This window comes from Bombina bombina, chromosome 4, assembly GCF_027579735.1.
Source record: "Bombina bombina isolate aBomBom1 chromosome 4, aBomBom1.pri, whole genome shotgun sequence".
Taxonomy (NCBI): domain Eukaryota; kingdom Metazoa; phylum Chordata; class Amphibia; order Anura; family Bombinatoridae; genus Bombina; species Bombina bombina.
The window spans coordinates 1,152,980,252-1,153,002,482 of NC_069502.1; the positions used below are offsets into that span (position 1 = coordinate 1,152,980,252).

Consider the following 22,231-nt stretch of genomic DNA (forward strand, 5'->3'; position numbering starts at 1 on the left):
TATCTGTATCATGAACGAAAAAGTATTGTCTCTATGTACCTTTAATGCAACTATAAATGTTAATGTCAGAAATGCCAAAATATAAATGTGTAGAAAATATGGTAAAGTGAGGCTCAATGAATTTCATTAATGATCTGACCTTCATAAAGAAAGTCAACGCCAACCGTATCTATGAATCTAGCCCATTATGTACTACTCCTCGTGTGCCCAGTGCTACTGAATTTTATAGCTGTAACTTTATCATAAATCTTGCAAGAATAATTTAGCATATTTAAAGCGTGCTCTTTCATGCACACGGTATACATACACATCATTTCTAAAAGAGGTTATTTAATGACCAGACCCACAATAAGCATTTCAGTTCTGAGCCAAGCAGAACAAATCAGCTGCCCTCGCCATGAGGTTCACAGACTTCTGCAGACTGAACTGACCTATTATTTCTCTGTTCTAGGGGACTGCTGGCTCCTGGCAGCTATCGCATCACTTACCCTGAATGAGCAAGTAATGTCCCGTGTGGTTCCCAAAGACCAAAGCTTCCAGGAAAATTACGCTGGAATATTCCATTTTCAGGTAACGTTTCTGTGTGTACGAAAAAAAATCTGATACAGCTCTGGAGAAGTTACACATTTTAAGGAGTTTATGAACTAACATTATACCGCAGGATTTGTATAATATGTAACATACATAGTAACATAGTAACATAGCAGATGAGGTTGAAAAAAGACCGAAGTCCATCGAGTTCAACCTATACAAATCTAAAATATATACAAAATGCTCCAGTTAAGCTTAAATAATCCCACTAAAAGGTGACCCATTTAATACTAGCAATCATATCCATGAATTTTGTTTATAGACAGAAATGTATCCAAATAATTTTTAAATGTATCTAGAGTATTGGCATTCACTACCTCCTTTGGTAATGAGTTCCAAAATGTTATTGCTCTTACAGTGAACGTCATTATTTAACAGACATAAATATTAAAGGGACAGTAAAGTAAACATAAAATTTTCATGATTCCCAATTTACTTCTGTTATCAAATTGGTTTTGTTCTTTTGGCATCCTTTGTTGAAGAGTAAAGCTAAGCAGGCTGATAGGAGTTTAGGAGCGTGCACATGTATTTAGCAGTCAATGGCATCAGTTTTTGTAACAATGTATAACATTACTATTAACATTATTGTAAACACTGCTTCCTAAAGACGCGTGCACGCTCCTGAATTCATCTAGGCTTACTGTTTAACTAAGAGAACTAAGAGAAGTTGTTTAAAATGTCATGCTCCATCCAGTCCGTTTAAATTTTGACTTTCCTGCCCCTTATAAGTGGTGGTTTTTTTATATTCACAGGAAAAAATATAGAAAAATCAAATTAAATGCAGTGCTTCTGCAAAAAATGGCATATCTCTTGCAAACAGTCATGCCACAAATGATAATTATTATAATTGATTTCTTAAAAACAAATGATTTACCAATTTATTAAATGATTTATTGATGATATCTGTTGTTATTATTACAAGAATGAATTTTACGCACACTCAGTGCAAACCATTAAATGCATTCATTCTGATTTAACAGCTGGAAGAAATCTCTTATAAATATGAGATACTGAAAATTGTATATAAATCTAGAAAGATGACTACAGGAAAATACAATCTTCTCCAAACATCATAGGTGCAAAGTAATGCACCTGAATCACATGTGGCAACGCACCCACTCTTTATATGTGACTAGCAGAACAAGAGTGCTGCCCTGGTTTATAATGGTACACAAAAAGTAAAGATAATGTTCATGCATTGTAATTCAAATGCAGGCTTTTATCACAGTGATGTCCCATAAAAAAAGAGAAAATAATAAAGAGAAATAAAATTCACATTTGAAACACTCAGCTTTGTATATCAAGTGCAGTTAGATGATTCTTGCAGAATGTTCTAAGTGCTGACAGCTTATCATCATTGGAGGATTCTTGCAGAATGTACTAAGTACTGGGAGCTTATCATTAGAGGATTCTTGCAGAATGTTCTAAGTGCTGACAACTTATCATCATTAGAGGATTTTTACAGAATGTTCTAAGTACTGGCAGCTTATCATTAGAGGATTCTTGCAGACTGTTCTAAGTGCTGTCAGCTTATCATTAGAGGATTCTTGCAGAATGTTCTAAGTACTGGCAGCTTATCATTAGAGGATTCTTGCAGAATGTTCTAAGTACTGGCAGCTTATCATTAGAGGATTCTTGCAGAATGTTCTATGTGCTGGCAGCTTATCATCATTAAAGGATTCTTGCATAATGTTCTAAGTGCTGGCAGCTTATCATCATTAGAGGATTCTTGCAGACTGTTCTAAGTGCTGGCAGCTTATCATTAGAGGATTCTTGCAGACTGTTCTATGTACTGGCAGCTTATCATTAGAGGATTCTTGCAGACTGTTCTATGTACTGGCAGCTTATCATTAGAGGATTCTTGCAGACTGTTCTATGTACGGGCAGCTTATCATTAGAGGATTCTTGCAGACTGTTCTAAGTACTGGCAGCTTATCATTAGAGGATTCTTGCAGACTGTTCTAAGTACTTGGAGCTTATCATTAGAGGATGCTTGCAGAATGTTCTAAGTGCTGGCAGCTTATCACTAGAGGATTCTTGCAGAATGTTCTAAGTGCTGGCAGCTTATCATTAAAGGATTCTTGCAGAATGTTCTAAGTGCTGGCAGCTTATCATTAAAGGATTCTTGCAGACTGTTCTATGTGCTGGCAGCTTATCACTAGAGGATTCTTGCAGAATGTTCTAAGTGCTGGCCGCTTATCATTAAAGAATTCTTGCAGAATGTTCTATGTGCTAGCAGCATATCATCATTAGAGGATTCTTGTAGAATGTTCTATGTGCTAGCAGCTTATCATCATTAGAGGATTCTTGCAGAATGTTCTATGTGCTAGCAGCTTATCATCATTAGAGGATTATTGCAGACTGTTCTATGTGCTAGCAGCTTATCATTAGAGGATTCTAGCAGAATGTTCTAAGTTCTGGTAGCTTATCACTAGAGGATTCTTGCAAAATGTTCTAAGTACTAGCAGCTTATCATTAGAGGATTCTTGCAGAATGTTCTAAGTGCTGTCAGCTTATCATTAGAGGATTCTTGCAGAATGTTCTAAGTGCTGGCAGCTTATCATTAGAGGATTCTTGCAGAATCTTCTAAGTGCTGGCAGCTTATCATTAGAGGATTCTTGCAGAATGTTCTATGTGCTGGCAGCTTATCATCATTAGAGGATTCTTGCAGAATGTTCTATGTGCTAGCAGCTTATCATCATTAGAGGATTCTTGCAGAATGTTCTATGTGCTAGCAGCTTATCATTAGAGGATTCTTGTAGAATGCTCTATGTGCTGGCAGCTTATCATTAGAGGATTCTTGTAGAATGTTCTATGTGCTAGCAGCTTATCATTAGAGGATTCTTGTAGAATGTTCTATGTGCTGGCAGCTTATCATTGGAGGATTCTTGCAGAATGTTCTATGTGCTAGCAGCTTATCATTAGAGGATTCTTGTAGAATGTTCTATGTGCTAGCAGCTTATCATTAGAGGATTCCTGCAGAATGTTCTATGTGCTGGCAGCTTATCATTAGAGGATTATTGCAGAATGTTCTATGTGCTAGCAGCTTATCATTAGAGGATTCTTGTAGAATGTTCTATGTCCTAGCAGCTTATCATTAGAGGATTCTTGTAGAATGTTCTATGTGCTGGCAGCTTATCATTAGAGGATTCTTGCAGAATGTTCTATGTGCTGGCAGCTTATCATCATTAGAGGATTCTTGCAGAATGTTCTATGTGCTAGCAGCTTATCATCATTAGAGGATTCTTGCAGAATGTTCTATGTGCTGGCAGCTTATCATTAGAGGATTCTTGCAGAATGTTCTATGTGCTAGCAGCTTATTAGAGGATTCTTGTAGAATGTTATATGTGCTAGCAGCTTATCATTAGAGGATTCTTGTAGAATGTTCTATGTGCTAGCAGCTTATCCTTAGAGGATTCTTGTAGAATGTTCTATGTGCTGGCAGCTTATCATCATTAGAGGATTCTTGCAGACTGTTCTATGTACTGGCAACTTATCATTAGAGGATTCTTGTAGAATGTTCTATGTGCTAGCAGCTTATCATTAGAGGATTCTTGTAGAATGTTCTATGTGCTAGCAGCTTATCCTTAGAGGATTCTTGTAGAATGTTCTATGTGCTGGCAGCTTATCATCATTAGAGGATTCTTGCAGAATGTTCTATGTGCTAGCAGCTTATCATTAGAGGATTCTTGCAGACTGTTCTATGTACTGGCAGCTTATCATCATTAGAGGATTCTTGCAGAATTTTCTAAGTTCTGGTAGCTTATCATTAGAGGATTCTTGCAGAATGTTCTAAGTACTAGCAGCTTATCATTAGAGGATTCTTGCAGAATGTTCTAAGTGCTGGCAGCTTATCATTAGAGGATTCTTGCAGAATGTTCTAAGTGCTGGCAGCTTATCATCATTAGAGGATTCTTGCAGAATGTTCTATGTGCTAGCAGCATATCATCATTAAAGGATTCTTACAGAATGTTCTATGTGCTGGCAGCTTATCATCATTAGAGGATTCTTGCAAAATGTTCTATGTGCTAGCAGCTTATCATTAGAGGATTCTTGCAGAATGTTCTAAGTACTGGCCGCTTATCATTAAAGTATTCTTGCAGAATGTTCTATGTGCTGGCAGCTTATCATCATTAGAGGATTCGTGCAGAATGTTCTATGTGCTGGCAGCTTATCATTAGAGGATTCTTGCAGAATGTTCTATGTGCTGGCAGCATATCATCATTAGAGGATTCTTGTAGAATGTTCTATGTGCTAGCAGCTTATCATCATTAGAGGATTCTTGCAGAATGTTCTATGTGCTAGCGGCTTATCATCATTAGAGGATTCTTGCAGAATGTTCTATGTGCTAGCGGCTTATCATCATTAGAGGATTCTTGCAGAATGTTCTAAGTTCTGGTAGCTTATCATTAGAGGATTCTTGCAGAATGTTCTAAGTACTGGCAGCTTATCATTAGAGGATTCTTGCAGAATGTTCTAAGTACTGGCAGCTTATCATTAGAGGATTCTTTCAGACTGTTCTATGTATTGGCAGCTTATCATTAGAGGATTCTTGCAGAATGTTCTAAGTACTGGCAGCTTATCATTAGAGTATTCTTGCAGAATGTTCTAATTACTGGCAGCTTATCATTAGAGGATTCTTGCAGAATGTTCTAAGTACTGGCAGCTTATCATTAGAGGATTCTTGCAGACTGTTCTATGTACTGGCAGCTTATCATTAGAGGATTCTTGCAGAATGTTCTATGTGCTGGCAGCTTATCATCATTAGAGGATTCTTGCAGAATGTTCTATGTGCTAGCAGCTTATCATTAGAGGATTCTTGTAGAATGCTCTATGTGCTGGCAGCTTATCATTAGAGGATTCTTGTAGAATGTTCTATGTGCTAGCAGCTTATCATTAGAGGATTCTTGTAGAATGTTCTATGTGCTGGCAGCTTATCATTGGAGGATTCTTGCAGAATGTTCTATGTGCTAGCAGCTTATCATTAGAGGATTCTTGTAGAATGTTCTATGTGCTAGCAGCTTATCATTAGAGGATTCCTGCAGAATGTTCTATGTGCTGGCAGCTTATCATTAGAGGATTATTGCAGAATGTTCTATGTGCTAGCAGCTTATCATTAGAGGATTCTTGTAGAATGTTCTATGTCCTAGCAGCTTATCATTAGAGGATTCTTGTAGAATGTTCTATGTGCTGGCAGCTTATCATTAGAGGATTCTTGCAGAATGTTCTATGTGCTGGCAGCTTATCATCATTAGAGGATTCTTGCAGAATGTTCTATGTGCTAGCAGCTTATCATCATTAGAGGATTCTTGCAGAATGTTCTATGTGCTGGCAGCTTATCATTAGAGGATTCTTGCAGAATGTTCTATGTGCTAGCAGCTTATTAGAGGATTCTTGTAGAATGTTATATGTGCTAGCAGCTTATCATTAGAGGATTCTTGCAGAATGTTCTATGTGCTAGCAGCTTATCATTAGAGGATTCTTGCAGAATGTTCTATGTGCTGGCAGCTTATCATTAGAGGATTCTTGCAGAATGTTCTATGTGCTGGCAGCTTATCATTAGAGGATTCTTGCAGAATATTCTATGTGCTAGCAGCTTATCATTAGAGGATTCTTGTAGAATGTTCTATGTGCTAGCAGCTTATCATTAAAGGATTCTTGCAGAATGTTCTATGTGCTGGCAGCTTATCATCATTAGAGGATTCTTGCAGAATGTTCTATGTGCTAGCAGCATATCATCATTAGAGGATTCTTGTAGAATGTTCTATGTGCTAGCAGCTTATCATCATTAGAGGATTCTTGCAGAATGTTCTATGTGCTAGCATCTTATCATCATTAGAGGATTCTTGCAGAATGTTCTATGTGCTAGCAGCTTATCATCATTAGAGGATTCTTGCAGACTGTTCTATGTGCTGGCAGCTTATCATTAGAGGATTCTTGCAGAATGTTCTAAGTTCTGGTAGCTTATCATTAGAGGATTCTTGCAGAATGTTCTAAGTACTGGCAGCTTATCATTAGAGGATTCTTGCAGAATGTTCTAAGTACTGGCAGCTTATCATTAGAGGATTCTTTCAGACTGTTCTATGTATTGGCAGCTTATCATTAGAGGATTCTTGCAGAATGTTCTAAGTACTGGCAGCTTATCATTAGAGGATTCTTGCAGAATGTTCTAAGTACTGGCAGCTTATCATTAGAGGATTCTTGCAGAATGTTCTAAGTACTGGCAGCTTATCATTAGAGGATTCATGCAGACTGTTCTATGTACTGGCAGCTTATCATCATTAGAGGATTCTTGCAGAATGTTCTAAGTACTGGCAGCTTATCATTAGAGGATTCTTGCAGACTGTTCTATGTACTGGCAACTTATCATTAGAGGATTCTTGTAGAATGTTCTATGTGCTAGCAGCTTATCATTAGAGGATTCTTGTAGAATGTTCTATGTGCTAGCAGCTTATCCTTAGAGGATTCTTGTAGAATGTTCTATGTGCTGGCAGCTTATCATCATTAGAGGATTCTTGCAGAATGTTCTATGTGCTAGCAGCTTATCATTAGAGGATTCTTGCAGACTGTTCTATGTACTGGCAGCTTATCATCATTAGAGGATTCTTGCAGAATTTTCTAAGTTCTGGTAGCTTATCATTAGAGGATTCTTGCAGAATGTTCTAAGTACTAGCAGCTTATCATTAGAGGATTCTTGCAGAATGTTCTAAGTGCTGGCAGCTTATCATTAGAGGATTCTTGCAGAATGTTCTAAGTGCTGGCAGCTTATCATCATTAGAGGATTCTTGCAGAATGTTCTATGTGCTAGCAGCATATCATCATTAAAGGATTCTTACAGAATGTTCTATGTGCTGGCAGCTTATCATCATTAGAGGATTCTTGCAAAATGTTCTATGTGCTAGCAGCTTATCATTAGAGGATTCTTGCAGAATGTTCTAAGTACTGGCCGCTTATCATTAAAGTATTCTTGCAGAATGTTCTATGTGCTGGCAGCTTATCATCATTAGAGGATTCGTGCAGAATGTTCTATGTGCTGGCAGCTTATCATTAGAGGATTCTTGCAGAATGTTCTATGTGCTGGCAGCATATCATCATTAGAGGATTCTTGTAGAATGTTCTATGTGCTAGCAGCTTATCATCATTAGAGGATTCTTGCAGAATGTTCTATGTGCTAGCGGCTTATCATCATTAGAGGATTCTTGCAGAATGTTCTATGTGCTAGCGGCTTATCATCATTAGAGGATTCTTGCAGAATGTTCTAAGTTCTGGTAGCTTATCATTAGAGGATTCTTGCAGAATGTTCTAAGTACTGGCAGCTTATCATTAGAGGATTCTTGCAGAATGTTCTAAGTACTGGCAGCTTATCATTAGAGGATTCTTTCAGACTGTTCTATGTATTGGCAGCTTATCATTAGAGGATTCTTGCAGAATGTTCTAAGTACTGGCAGCTTATCATTAGAGTATTCTTGCAGAATGTTCTAATTACTGGCAGCTTATCATTAGAGGATTCTTGCAGAATGTTCTAAGTACTGGCAGCTTATCATTAGAGGATTCTTGCAGACTGTTCTATGTACTGGCAACTTATCATTAGAGGATTCTTGTAGAATGTTCTATGTGCTAGCAACTTATCATTAGAGGATTCTTGTAGAATGTTCTATGTGCTAGCAGCTTATCATCATTAAAGGATTCTAACAGAATGTTCTATGTGCTGGCAGCTTATCATCATTAGAGGATTCTTGCAAAATGTTCTATGTGCTAGCAGCTTATCATTAGAGGATTCTTGTAGAATGTTCTATGTGCTAGCAGCTTATCATTAGAGGATTCTTGCAGAATGTTCTAAGTACTGGCCGCTTATCATTAAAGTATTCTTGCAGAATGTTCTATGTGCTGGCAGCTTATCATCATTAGAGGATTCTTGCAGAATGTTCTATGTGCTGGCAGCTTATCATTAGAGGATTCTTGCAGAATGTTCTATGTGCGGGCAGCTTATCACTAGAGGACTCTTGCAGAATGTTCTAAGTTCTGGTAGCTTATCATTAGAGGATTCTTGCAGAATGTTCTAAGTGCTGGCAGCTTATCATTAAAGTATTCTTGCAGAATGTTCTATGTGCTGGCAGCTTATCATCATTAGAGGATTCTTGCAGAATGTTCTATGTGCTGGCAGCTTATCATTAGAGGATTCTTGCATAAAGTTCTAAGTGCTGGCAGCTTATCATCATTAGAGGATTCTTGTAGAATGTTCTATGTGCTGGCAGCTTATCATCATTAGAGGATTCTTGTAGAATGTTCTATGTGCTGGCAGCTTATCATCATTAGAGGATTCTTGCAGAATGTTCTATGTGCTGGCAGCTTATCATCATTAGAGGATTCTTGTAGAATGTTCTATGTGCTGGCAGCTTATCATTAAAGGATTCTTGCAGAATGTTCTATGTGCTGGCAGCTTATCATTAGAGGATTCTTGCAGAATGTTCTATGTGCTAGCAGCTTATCATTAGAGGATTCTTGCAGAATGTTCTATGTGCTGGCAGCTTATCATTAGAGGATTCTTGCAGAATGTTCTATGTGCGGGCAGCTTATCATTAGAGGATTCTTGCAGAATGTTCTATGTGCTGGCAGCTTATCATTAAAGGATTCTTGCAGAATGTTCTATGTGCGGGCAGCTTATCATTAGAGGATTCTTGCAGAATGTTCTATGTGCTGGTAGCTTATCACTAGAGGACTCTTGCAGAATGTTCTATGTGCTAGCAGCTTATCATTAGAGGATTCTTGCAGAATGTTCTATGTGCTGGCAGCTTATCATTAGAGGATTCTTGCAGAATGTTCTATGTGCGGGCAGCTTATCATTAGAGGATTCTTGCAGAATGTTCTATGTGCTGGTAGTTTATCATTAGAGGATTCTTGTAGAATGTTCTATGTGCTAGCAGCTTATCATTAGAGGATTCTTGTAGAATGTTCTATGTGCTAGCAGCTTATCATTAGAGGATTCTTGCAGAATGTTCTAAGTACTGGCAGCTTATCATCAAAGGATTCTTGCAGAATGTTCTATGTGCTGGCAGCTTATCATCATTAGAGGATTCTTGCAGAATGTTCTATGTGCTGGCAGCTTATCATTAGAGGATTCTTTCAGAATGTTCTATGTGCTGGCAGCTTATCATCATTAGAGGATTCTTGCAGAATGTTCTATGTGCTGGCAGCTTATCATTAGAGGATTCTTGCAGAATGTTCTATGTGCTGGCAGCTTATCATTAGAGGATTCTTGCAGAATGTTTTATGTGCTGGTAGCTTATTAGAGGATTCTTGTAGAATGTTCTAAGTTCTGGTAGTTTATCATTAGAGGATTCTTGCAGAATGTTCTAAGTACTGGCAGCTTATCACTAGATGATTCTTGCAGAATGTTCTAAGTGCTGACAGCTTATCATCATTAGAGGATTCTTGCAGAATGTTCTAACTGCTGGCAGCTTATCATTAGAGGATTCTTGCAGAATGTTCTAAGTGCTGGCAGCTTATCATTAGAGGATTCTTGCAGAATGTTCTAAGTACTGGCAGCTTATCATTAGAGGATTCTTGCAGAATGGTCTATGTGCTGGCAGCTTATCATTAGAGGATTCTTTCAGAATGTTCTAAGTACTGGCAACTTATCATTAGAGGATTCTTGTAGTATGTTCTAAGTTCTGGATGCTTATCATTAGAGTGCAGGCAGCTTATCACTCACCAGTAACAACAAAAGGTCTTACTCACTGGTACAAATTCTATCGTCTCAGTGCTGGCAGCTTATCATCATTAGAGGATTCTTGCAGAATGTTCTAAGTTCTGGTAGTTTATCATTAGAGGATTCTTGCAAAATGTTCTATGTGCTGGCAGCTTATCACTAGATGATTCTTGCAGAATGTTCTAAGTACTGGCAGCTTATCACTAGAGGATTCTTGCAGAATGTTCTAAGTACTGGCAGCTTATCACTAGATGATTCTTGCAGAATGTTCTAAGTGCTGACAGCTTATCATTAGAGGATTCTTGCAGAATGTTCTAAGTACTGGCAGCTTATCATTAGAGGATTCTTGCAGAATGTTCTAAGTACTGGCAGCTTATCATTAGAGGATTCTTGCAGACTGTTCTATGTACTGGCAACTTATCATTAGAGGATTCTTGTAGAATGTTCTATGTGCTAGCAACTTATCATTAGAGGATTCTTGTAGAATGTTCTATGTGCTAGCAGCTTATCATCATTAAAGGATTCTAACAGAATGTTCTATGTGCTGGCAGCTTATCATCATTAGAGGATTCTTGCAAAATGTTCTATGTGCTAGCAGCTTATCATTAGAGGATTCTTGTAGAATGTTCTATGTGCTAGCAGCTTATCATTAGAGGATTCTTGCAGAATGTTCTAAGTACTGGCCGCTTATCATTAAAGTATTCTTGCAGAATGTTCTATGTGCTGGCAGCTTATCATCATTAGAGGATTCTTGCAGAATGTTCTATGTGCTGGCAGCTTATCATTAGAGGATTCTTGCAGAATGTTCTATGTGCGGGCAGCTTATCACTAGAGGACTCTTGCAGAATGTTCTAAGTTCTGGTAGCTTATCATTAGAGGATTCTTGCAGAATGTTCTAAGTGCTGGCAGCTTATCATTAAAGTATTCTTGCAGAATGTTCTATGTGCTGGCAGCTTATCATCATTAGAGGATTCTTGCAGAATGTTCTATGTGCTGGCAGCTTATCATTAGAGGATTCTTGCATAAAGTTCTAAGTGCTGGCAGCTTATCATCATTAGAGGATTCTTGTAGAATGTTCTATGTGCTGGCAGCTTATCATCATTAGAGGATTCTTGTAGAATGTTCTATGTGCTGGCAGCTTATCATCATTAGAGGATTCTTGCAGAATGTTCTATGTGCTGGCAGCTTATCATCATTAGAGGATTCTTGTAGAATGTTCTATGTGCTGGCAGCTTATCATTAAAGGATTCTTGCAGAATGTTCTATGTGCTGGCAGCTTATCATTAGAGGATTCTTGCAGAATGTTCTATGTGCTAGCAGCTTATCATTAGAGGATTCTTGCAGAATGTTCTATGTGCTGGCAGCTTATCATTAGAGGATTCTTGCAGAATGTTCTATGTGCGGGCAGCTTATCATTAGAGGATTCTTGCAGAATGTTCTATGTGCTGGCAGCTTATCATTAAAGGATTCTTGCAGAATGTTCTATGTGCGGGCAGCTTATCATTAGAGGATTCTTGCAGAATGTTCTATGTGCTGGTAGCTTATCACTAGAGGACTCTTGCAGAATGTTCTATGTGCTAGCAGCTTATCATTAGAGGATTCTTGCAGAATGTTCTATGTGCTGGCAGCTTATCATTAGAGGATTCTTGCAGAATGTTCTATGTGCGGGCAGCTTATCATTAGAGGATTCTTGCAGAATGTTCTATGTGCTGGTAGTTTATCATTAGAGGATTCTTGTAGAATGTTCTATGTGCTAGCAGCTTATCATTAGAGGATTCTTGTAGAATGTTCTATGTGCTAGCAGCTTATCATTAGAGGATTCTTGCAGAATGTTCTAAGTACTGGCAGCTTATCATCAAAGGATTCTTGCAGAATGTTCTATGTGCTGGCAGCTTATCATCATTAGAGGATTCTTGCAGAATGTTCTATGTGCTGGCAGCTTATCATTAGAGGATTCTTTCAGAATGTTCTATGTGCTGGCAGCTTATCATCATTAGAGGATTCTTGCAGAATGTTCTATGTGCTGGCAGCTTATCATTAGAGGATTCTTGCAGAATGTTCTATGTGCTGGCAGCTTATCATTAGAGGATTCTTGCAGAATGTTTTATGTGCTGGTAGCTTATTAGAGGATTCTTGTAGAATGTTCTAAGTTCTGGTAGTTTATCATTAGAGGATTCTTGCAGAATGTTCTAAGTACTGGCAGCTTATCACTAGATGATTCTTGCAGAATGTTCTAAGTGCTGACAGCTTATCATCATTAGAGGATTCTTGCAGAATGTTCTAACTGCTGGCAGCTTATCATTAGAGGATTCTTGCAGAATGTTCTAAGTGCTGGCAGCTTATCATTAGAGGATTCTTGCAGAATGTTCTAAGTACTGGCAGCTTATCATTAGAGGATTCTTGCAGAATGGTCTATGTGCTGGCAGCTTATCATTAGAGGATTCTTTCAGAATGTTCTAAGTACTGGCAACTTATCATTAGAGGATTCTTGTAGTATGTTCTAAGTTCTGGATGCTTATCATTAGAGTGCAGGCAGCTTATCACTCACCAGTAACAACAAAAGGTCTTACTCACTGGTACAAATTCTATCGTCTCAGTGCTGGCAGCTTATCATCATTAGAGGATTCTTGCAGAATGTTCTAAGTTCTGGTAGTTTATCATTAGAGGATTCTTGCAAAATGTTCTATGTGCTGGCAGCTTATCACTAGATGATTCTTGCAGAATGTTCTAAGTACTGGCAGCTTATCACTAGAGGATTCTTGCAGAATGTTCTAAGTACTGGCAGCTTATCACTAGATGATTCTTGCAGAATGTTCTAAGTGCTGACAGCTTATCATTAGAGGATTCTTGCAGAATGTTCTAAGTACTGGCAGCTTATCATTAGAGGATTCTTGCAGAATGTTCTAAGTACTGGCAGCTTATCATTAGAGGATTCTTGCAGACTGTTCTAAGTGCTGGCAGCTTATCATTAGAGGATTCTTGCAGAATGTTCTAAGTGCTGGCAGCTTATCATTAGAAGATTCTTGCAGAATGTTCTAAGTGCTGGCAGCTTATCATTAGAGGATTCTTGCAGAATGTTCTAAGTACTGGCAGCTTATCATTAGAGGATTCTTGCAGAATGTTCTAAGTACTGGCAGCTTATCATTAGAGGATTCTTGCAGACTGTTCTAAGTACTAGCAGGCGCAGCTTATCATTAGAGGATTCTTGCAGAATGTTCTATGTGCTGGCAACTTATCATTAGAGGATTCTTGCAGAATGTTCTAAGTTCTGGTAGTTTATCATTAGAGGATTCTTGCAGAATGTTCTAAGTACTGGCAGCTTATCATTAGAGGATTCTTACAGAATGTTCTAAGTGCTGGCAGCTTATCATTAGAGGATTCTTGCAGAATGTTCTAAGTACTGGCAGCTTATCATTAGAGGATTCTTACAGAATGTTCTAAGTGCTGGCAGCTTATCATTAGAGGATTCTTGCAGAATGTTCTAAGTACTAGCAGGCGCAGCTTATCATTAGAGGATTCTTGCAGAATGTTCTAAGTGCTGGCAGCTTATCATTAGAGGATTCTTGCAGAATGTTCTAAGTACTGGCAGCTTATCATTAGAGGATTCTTGCAGAATGTTCTATGTGCTGGCAACTTATCATTAGAGGATTCTTGCAGAATGTTCTAAGTGATGGCAGCTTATCATTAGAAGATTCTTGCAGAATGTTCTAAGTGCTGGCAGCTTATCATTAGAGGATTCTTGCAGAATGTTCTAAGTACTGGCAGCTTATCATTAGAGGATTCTTGCAGAATGTTCTAAGTACTGGCAGCTTATCATTAGAGGATTCTTGCAGACTGTTCTAAGTACTAGCAGGCGCAGCTTATCATTAGAGGATTCTTGCAGAATGTTCTATGTGCTGGCAACTTATCATTAGAGGATTCTTGCAGAATGTTCTAAGTTCTGGTAGTTTATCATTAGAGGATTCTTGCAGAATGTTCTAAGTACTAGCAGCTTATCATTAGAGGATTCTTTCAGAATGTTCTATTTGCTGGGAGCTTATCATTAGAGGATTCTTGCAGAATGTTCTAAGTACTGGCAACTTATCACTAGAGGATTCTTGCAGAATGTTCTAAGTGCTGGCAGCTTATCATTAGAGGATTCTTGCAGAATGTTCTAAGTACTGGCAGCTTATCATTAGAGGATTCTTACAGAATGTTCTAAGTGCTGGCAGCTTATCATTAGAGGATTCTTGCAGAATGTTCTAAGTACTGGCAGCTTATCATTAGAGGATTCTTACAGAATGTTCTAAGTGCTGGCAGCTTATCATTAGAGGATTCTTGCAGAATGTTCTATGTGCTGGCAGCTTATCATTAGAGGATTCTTTCAGAATGTTCTAAGTACTGGCAACTTATCATTAGAGGATTCTTGTAGTATGTTCTAAGTTCTGGATGCTTATCATTAGAGTGCAGGCAGCTTATCACTCACCAGTAACAACAAAAGGTCTTACTCACTGGTACAAATTCTATCTTTTCAGTTCTGGCAGTATGGAGAGTGGGTGGACGTGGTTGTAGATGACAGACTGCCCACCAAAAATGGAGAACTGGTCTTTGTTCATTCAGCAGAGGGCAGTGAATTCTGGAGCGCTCTCATGGAGAAAGCTTATGCCAAGTAAGGATGATCTGGGCTTAAAGGGTTTAATGCTTATATATATTACTGTGTACTAAAATAAACAAGACTAGTTATGTGACAAGATGTTTCTTCATGTTTGCCAAAGTGTCAGTGATCCTAAAGTGGATCTACCTTAAAGGGACAGTCAACACCAGAATTGTTGTTGTTTTTAAAAGATAGATAATCCCTTAATAACCCATTCCCCAGTTTTGCATAACAAACACAGTTATAATAATACATGTTTTAGCTCTGTAATTACCTTGTATCTAAGCCTCTGCAGACTGCCCCCTTATTTCAGTTCTTTTAGAGACGGCCTTCAAGGTCTAAGAAATTAGCATATGAACCGCCAAGGTTTAGCTTTCAACTAAGAATACCTTAAGAACAAAGAACAAAGCAAAATTGGTGATAAAAGTAAATTGGAAAGTTGTTTAAAATTACATGCCCTATTTGAACCATGAAAGTATTTTTTGGACTTGACTGTCCCTTTTAAGGTTATGAAAGAATTTGCTGATATTAGGACAACAAGCTTGGTGTCTGCATCTGAATTTGTTGACTGATGCACTTTTGAATTTGTTGGAGGGTGTATTGGATGATATTTCCTTGCTTGGGTGTGAGACAAACATTTTCTGAACTTTGGAAAGAAATAAAATAAGGGCATTAAAACAGAATTATTCACAGACAACTTGATGTAGTGGAATATCAACTGTTCAGTAGACTACGGAGCAAAACCTATTAGTTTACAAAGAACACACAGCAGTTTTAAAATTGATACCATCATTTAGTGAAGCAAGTTATCAAAATATATTCAATTATTATTATTATTTATGAATCAACTGTATATTATGCAGCTTTATGATTGACATTAACTGCATTGGGTATAGGGCCCTGCCCATACATCACTGTTTTGCAGGAGATGATCTACATGACAGAAGAACATGTGAGCCTTTTTATGTTGCTGCCCATAGTCAACCCAAAATCCCACCCAACCCACCAGTCTCTTGCAAAACCAATCACACCCATCTCACACCTGTGCCTCCACCTCCTCTGGTCATAGTCCTCTCGCACTGCATAGACCTCCCACTTCTGGTAGACACCTGGGAAATAGACATGTGCAATTTGTTTCGGATCGATTTGGAAATTCGGAAAATTTGACAAATTCGGAGATTCGGATCGATCCGAATTTCCGAATTAAAATACTGCCGAATTTACCGAATAAATCCGAATTAGTTCGGATTTATTCAGTAAATTCGGATGGCCATGGATTACACTAGTATTGTACAGTATATTAGGTTATATCACTCTACCATGGGTTACACCTAATATACAGTACATAATACTAGTCTAATACACAGCACACATATCGAAATTTCGAATTGCCGAATTTTTTCGAATCCGAATGAATCCGAAACGAATTCATTTGAAGTTTTCCGAATTCGAATCGATCCGAAACTAAATTCGAAAAACTCTGAACCGAACCGAAACAAATTTTTCGATCATGCACATATCTACTGGGAAATGTTGTGAGTTATACAGTAAGTAATTGGTGTAGTGATGCTGAATAGAGATCAGAAAGAGGAGATGGAAAGTTGGTGAAATATAAAACAGGACAGCAATCGCAGAAGCTCAGATCAATAAAATGAACTCTTTAATTAGGAATGCACCAAAATTTCGGCCGCAGAAAGTTTCGGCCGAAAATGGCATTTTTGGCTATTTCGTTTTTCGTTTTTTTTGCCTGTTATTTTCAGTAAAATTATTGTGTAGCATGTTTCAAATTTTATGCTAGCCTAGAGCTGCTGTTTAAGTTTATTACTTGATTTACTGTTCTGCATATAATGAGTTTTCTAGGACTATAATTGGTTAAAAAAAACTGTTAAATATGATTATGTTACATAGAACTAAATGAAGAATAATACAGTATATGGATATTTATAATTGTTTTAAGTAGGGAAGCACCAACATTTTGGTCGCAGAAACATTTTGGCAGAAAATGGCATTATTTTTTGCCTGTTTTTTTTTTTTTCCGGATTCGGTTTCTGTCCAGAATTTCCATTTCGGTGCATCACTATCTTTAATTATTGATGGAGATAAACTGAAGATATTCTACTACAAAGAGTTCCAAATGTATTGTGCATTTAGTTCAAACAAGTAAAGAACAGTCACTACCTATAGCGTTCTGCAGAAAGAAGCCTTGCTGAGGTTTTGTTTTATAGTGAACAAATGTACTTCATATATTTTATGTAAGTGCCTAAAAGTAATGTTTATAAAATTGTTCTATATTCAAACAATAAACTTAGCACTCGGATTACAAAATATCCTACTTTCTGCATATTAATTAACCGTTGAAACTTTAAGACCGTGCTATGTTTTGTGTTAAAGGGATATGAAACCCAAAATATTTATTTTGTGATTCAGATGGAGTATGAGATTTTAAACAACTTTCTTTGTTCTCTTGGTATCTTTTTTTATTTTATTTTTTAAAAAGAAGGTACATAAGCTTAGGAGCCGGCCCATTTCTGGACCACTATATGGCAGCAGTTTTGCAAGAATGTTATCCATTTGCAAGAGTCCTAGATATCAGCACTATTTCCTGCCATGTAGTTATCCATATGCCTACCTAGGTATCCCTTCAACACAAAATATCATAGGAATGAAGCAAATTTGCTAATAGAAGTAAATTGGAAACTTTACAATTATATGCTCTGTCTGAATTACAAAATAATGTTTTTTTGTTTCGTATCCCTTTAATTGATAATGACTAAAATTAAGGATAAACCAAATAAAGCTATTGTATTTTAAAGCCGTTTGGGATAAACCTAGAGAGTTTATCACATCTGTTATAGGGACATTAAATTAAAAAATGTTCTTTCATGATTCAGATGCAATTTTAATAAATTTTCTAGTTTTACTTCTATTTTACGATTTGCTTCATTCTCTTAGTATCCTTTTGTTGAAGAAGCAGCAATGCACTTCTGGAGGTAGCTAATCATATTGAGTGAGCCTATGACAAGAGGCTTACATGTGCAGCCACCAATCAGCAGCTAGCTCTCAGTAGTGCATTGCTGCTCATGAGCCTACCTAGGTATCATTTTCCACAAAGGATACCAGGAGAATTAAGCAAATTCTCCTGATATGCTCTCTCTGAATAACAAAAGAACATTTTTGTGTTTCATGCCCCTTTAAGTGCCCAGTGCATCATATCTTGTACAAGAAACAAGAATTTATTATTAAAATGTTAAAATAATTAAACTGCAACAACTCCTGAGCCTACCTAGGTATGATTTTCAACAAAGGATACCAAAAGAATGAAGCACATTCAATAAATTGAATGATCATGAAAGTTTCATTTTAGCTTTACTAACCCTTTAATTATACATGTGCTTTCTTCTTTTTCGGGCTGATCCAAATGCCAAAGATGGAGGCCACAAGCTGCATTCGGCCATTTTCGGAGCTGCACAGATCTTATTGAACTAATAAGGTTCACCCACTAAATAGGTTTACTCAGAAATATGCTTTTTCACACAAATAGGGGGAAAAGATAATCCCTTGTATATACAAGTTATCAATTAAACTTAAAATGTCACTTTTATTGTTTTATATTAAAGGGACATGAAACTCAAATGTTTTCTTTCATGATTCAGATAGAAGAGCATACAATTTTAACCAACTTTCCAATTTACTTCTCTTATTTAATTTGCTTCCTTCTCTTGTTATCCTTTGCTGAAATGTTTATCTAGGCAAGCTCAGGGGCAGCAGAGAACCTAGGTTCTAGCTGTTGATTGGTGGCTGCATATATATATATATATATATATATATATATATATATATATATATATATATATATATATATATATATATATATATATATTGATTGTGATTGGCTCACCCATGTTTTCAGTTAGAAACCATTAGTGCATTGCTGCTCCTTCAACAAATGATACTAAGAAAATGAAACAGATTAGATAATAGAAGTAAATTAGAAAGTTGTTTAAAATTGTATTCTCTGATTCATGAAAGAAAAATTTTGGGTTTCATGTCCCTTTAATAAAAGACAGCAGAACAAATATATACCATCTTGCTGCCCTGCAAAACAGATTAAAAACACTACACCTTTGTAACCAAAGTTAGGTTAAATCATTGTGCAATATAGGGTTGTTACCAAGTTTTAACAACAATGTATCTGTTTGGGGTGGGTAGGAAGGGGAACACCTCACATGTATCAAAATGAACTATGTTGTATTCTTAGCTATGTAAAATATAATTTGTGGATTAGGAGAATATTTCCTTGATAAAAATTAACTAAGTAGACTAGATACATAATAAAATAATTTCCTAACAATTTCCAAACAGAACCAGTGTATGACTATGCAATTGTTCCACCTCCCCCCCATATATTCCCCTTGAAGATATAGATCGATTGTCAAAATATTAAATTGCGAGATTATATCATTAAATATTGTTAAACAAAAGGTGAGCTAGATAAAATAACAAACAGTCCCCTGACGCGGTTGCGTTTCACATTACGCTTCCTCAGAGGGGAGCGCGGCGCTGCACAATTGGTGTGTATATAGCAATCTTAATCCCACCCTAAATGCCATTTAGTGCTCTTAGTTACAATTCTTGGCAGGGTCCTCTACCTATTTGCTTCGTACAAATGCTACTTTCACATATTATATCTGTTTATAGTGCTGGGCAATCTGTTGACTCTTTATAGATAAATAAGGATAAAAGTACAGGGTGTGTTATCTTTTGTGCAAAGAATATCACATAATCTGGTATTACAAGTGAATGGGTAAATATTTTAACCTAAGCATTTTAACAAGACAAAACTTTTTAGCGCACCCTATCCATTTAATGGAAAGCACAAAGAGCGCTATTAGCACACTTATTGTGCCCGTAAGGTTAAAGTGAAGGTAAACTTCGCCTGATTCGATTACTGGCAATGTAAATACTTATAAAATTAGAGGAACTTTAATTCATCATTTTAATTATTTTACTATATTTACCGAGTTATAAGCCTTTTTGTTTGCAATTTCTAATCATTTCTAAACAGCCCGTTTTTTTTTTTTTGGTCCGGTCACGTTCTTGAATCAGCCAATAGTAAGTCTGGCCGTTAGGCGGCCGTCATTTGACGTTAGAACATTGCTGGAAGTTCTGTGCATGCGTTCGCATTATTTCCTTATACTTCCTACCCGGGCTTGCTCCAGTTTAGCGCATGCGCAATTAGGAAAGAGACCAGCAAACATTGACTCAGTCCTCTATTTAAAAACAAATTGAAACAGTTACGCAGGCGCAAATAGAAGATAAGCAGAGGTGTGCGCATGCACACTTTGTCCGGCAAGCGAGAACGCGCATTTGATGTACGTATAGAGCGGGCGGGACCGCTCTGTACGTAATAGACTGTAAAATCCGGAAATTCATGGAGGGAGGAGCGAAGACCAGCAAAATACGTAAAAATCATTAGTTATAAATACAATAATACATATTAAAATATTTTTTAAAAAAATTGCGATCACACTATATAGTATGTTAGTAATATAGTAAAGGTGAGAAAACCGGCAAACTTTGCCTTCACTTTAAGTGTTGCATTTGAGTGCAATCCAAAATACTGCTGTTAAATTTAGCGCTTTTTAAGATCTGAAGTTGTGCACCATCAGCTTATCACCCCCCCATTTAGCGCTTGAGACATATCTGACACAAATTTTACAGCCCCATATAATCTATTATGTGAGGTATTTAGCACCCTTGTGCTCGTCAATCACTCGAGTGATTAAAAAAAATAAATAGCTATGGACTTTTAATAAGAGCGCAAAAATAGAAGCGCAACTCATAGCACTCAGGCAGTGTTAACGTACAATTGCGTGACTATTTGTCTGCTCCACTTGCAATCTAGGCCTTGGTTTTTCATGTCCCTGTAACAAAAAATATTTCACAGTTCAACAAGCAGCCACTTAATAACATTTATGTAGTGCATATGAAAGATTTAAATATTTAACTATAATACATTTTAAACTACCCACAAACAAAAACAAGACTGCCCCTTTAAAGCGTTTGTTAGTGTTACAAACTGATCAGCCTTTCTATTGACCCAGGTTAAACGGATCTTATGAAGCTCTGTCAGGAGGATCGACCACTGAAGGTTTTGAAGATTTCACAGGTGGTATTGCAGAGTGGTATGAGCTGAAGAAGGCACCAGCAAATCTATTTAAAATCATCCAAAAAGCTCTGAAGACCGGCTCCCTACTAGGCTGCTCCATTGACGTAAGTGAAATCTGTCTTATTGGTATTAAAAAAAAGTTTGTCATTCAGTGAGTCAGTAGCAGAACTTTCACCAGTAACTATAATAAAATGTGTTTAGATTTGCAGAGAAATATTCTTATTTACACTGAGAGGCAAATACAAAACTGTTAAAGCAACATAAAAGTGCAAAACAAAAATGCTCTGTGTATATGTTCCTTGAAGAGAGAAATTCAGGGAATTTTCCATTCCTGCACCTACTAATGAATAATTTTCCCATCATGAACACAGAATACATACACCGGTGTGATGTGTATGTACGGCAGCCAGGGCCGCCATCAGGGGGTGACAGGGGTGACTCCTGTCAGGGGCCCAATGAGCCAGGGGGGCCCCATGAGGCAAAAACTAAAAAAAAAACTAAAAAAAAAAAAATTTTTTTTTTTTTTTTTTTATTTTGGCAGCCACCAGTGGGTACTACAGGAGAGTGCTAATTGAGCATGGGAAATGTTATTACAAGGAGTAAAGTATTAGCATTTGAGAGGATTTCTTAGTGTGCACTAAACCACTATGCTCAGTGTGAGACAGACTTGGCACTTTGTACAGTGTGTGCCTGAGTCAGACGGCAGATCACTTTCATTTGAAGAGGAGGTAGGACTTACTTAGCAAATGTTTTTTATTTCTTTGTGCAATTTTGGATTGTAACTTCAGTGTGGTAGTAGTTGTATGGTGGGGCTAGGGGTCCATAAAAACACATTTTTTTTAGCAGCAGTGTATTTATGATTATTTGACAATGCTGTAGAAATTCTATATTTAAAACCATGCAGAAATGTTTCCTCCTCAATACACAAATGGTAGATGCCCTTTTGGCAAATATGCATTTTATATATATTACATTCCAGTTTACTGCCCCTTTATGCAAGGACTTTCCAGATGCAAGGAGGCATTTTATCTAAGATTTTTACATCTGCATAAAATTTTATACTCTCAGACTAAGATTGCTCAGTGTTTGAAATGAGACAGGTTAACTTAAAACTGTTCAGTTTACACTA

At 37.2% G+C, this 22,231-nt stretch overlaps 1 protein-coding gene across 2 annotated transcripts in view; it reads left to right on the forward strand.

The window, feature by feature from the left end:
* LOC128658096 (calpain-2 catalytic subunit) overlaps nt 1–22,231 on the forward strand; it is a 237,715-nt gene that overhangs the window by 66,378 nt on the left and 149,106 nt on the right. For both annotated transcript variants that reach the window (XM_053712589.1, XM_053712590.1), the window contains exons 3-5: nt 452–570; nt 14,815–14,948; nt 21,038–21,206. In XM_053712589.1, the coding sequence (XP_053568564.1) occupies nt 452–570; nt 14,815–14,948; nt 21,038–21,206 (422 nt within the window). The remainder of the gene's footprint in view (nt 1–451; nt 571–14,814; nt 14,949–21,037; nt 21,207–22,231) is intronic.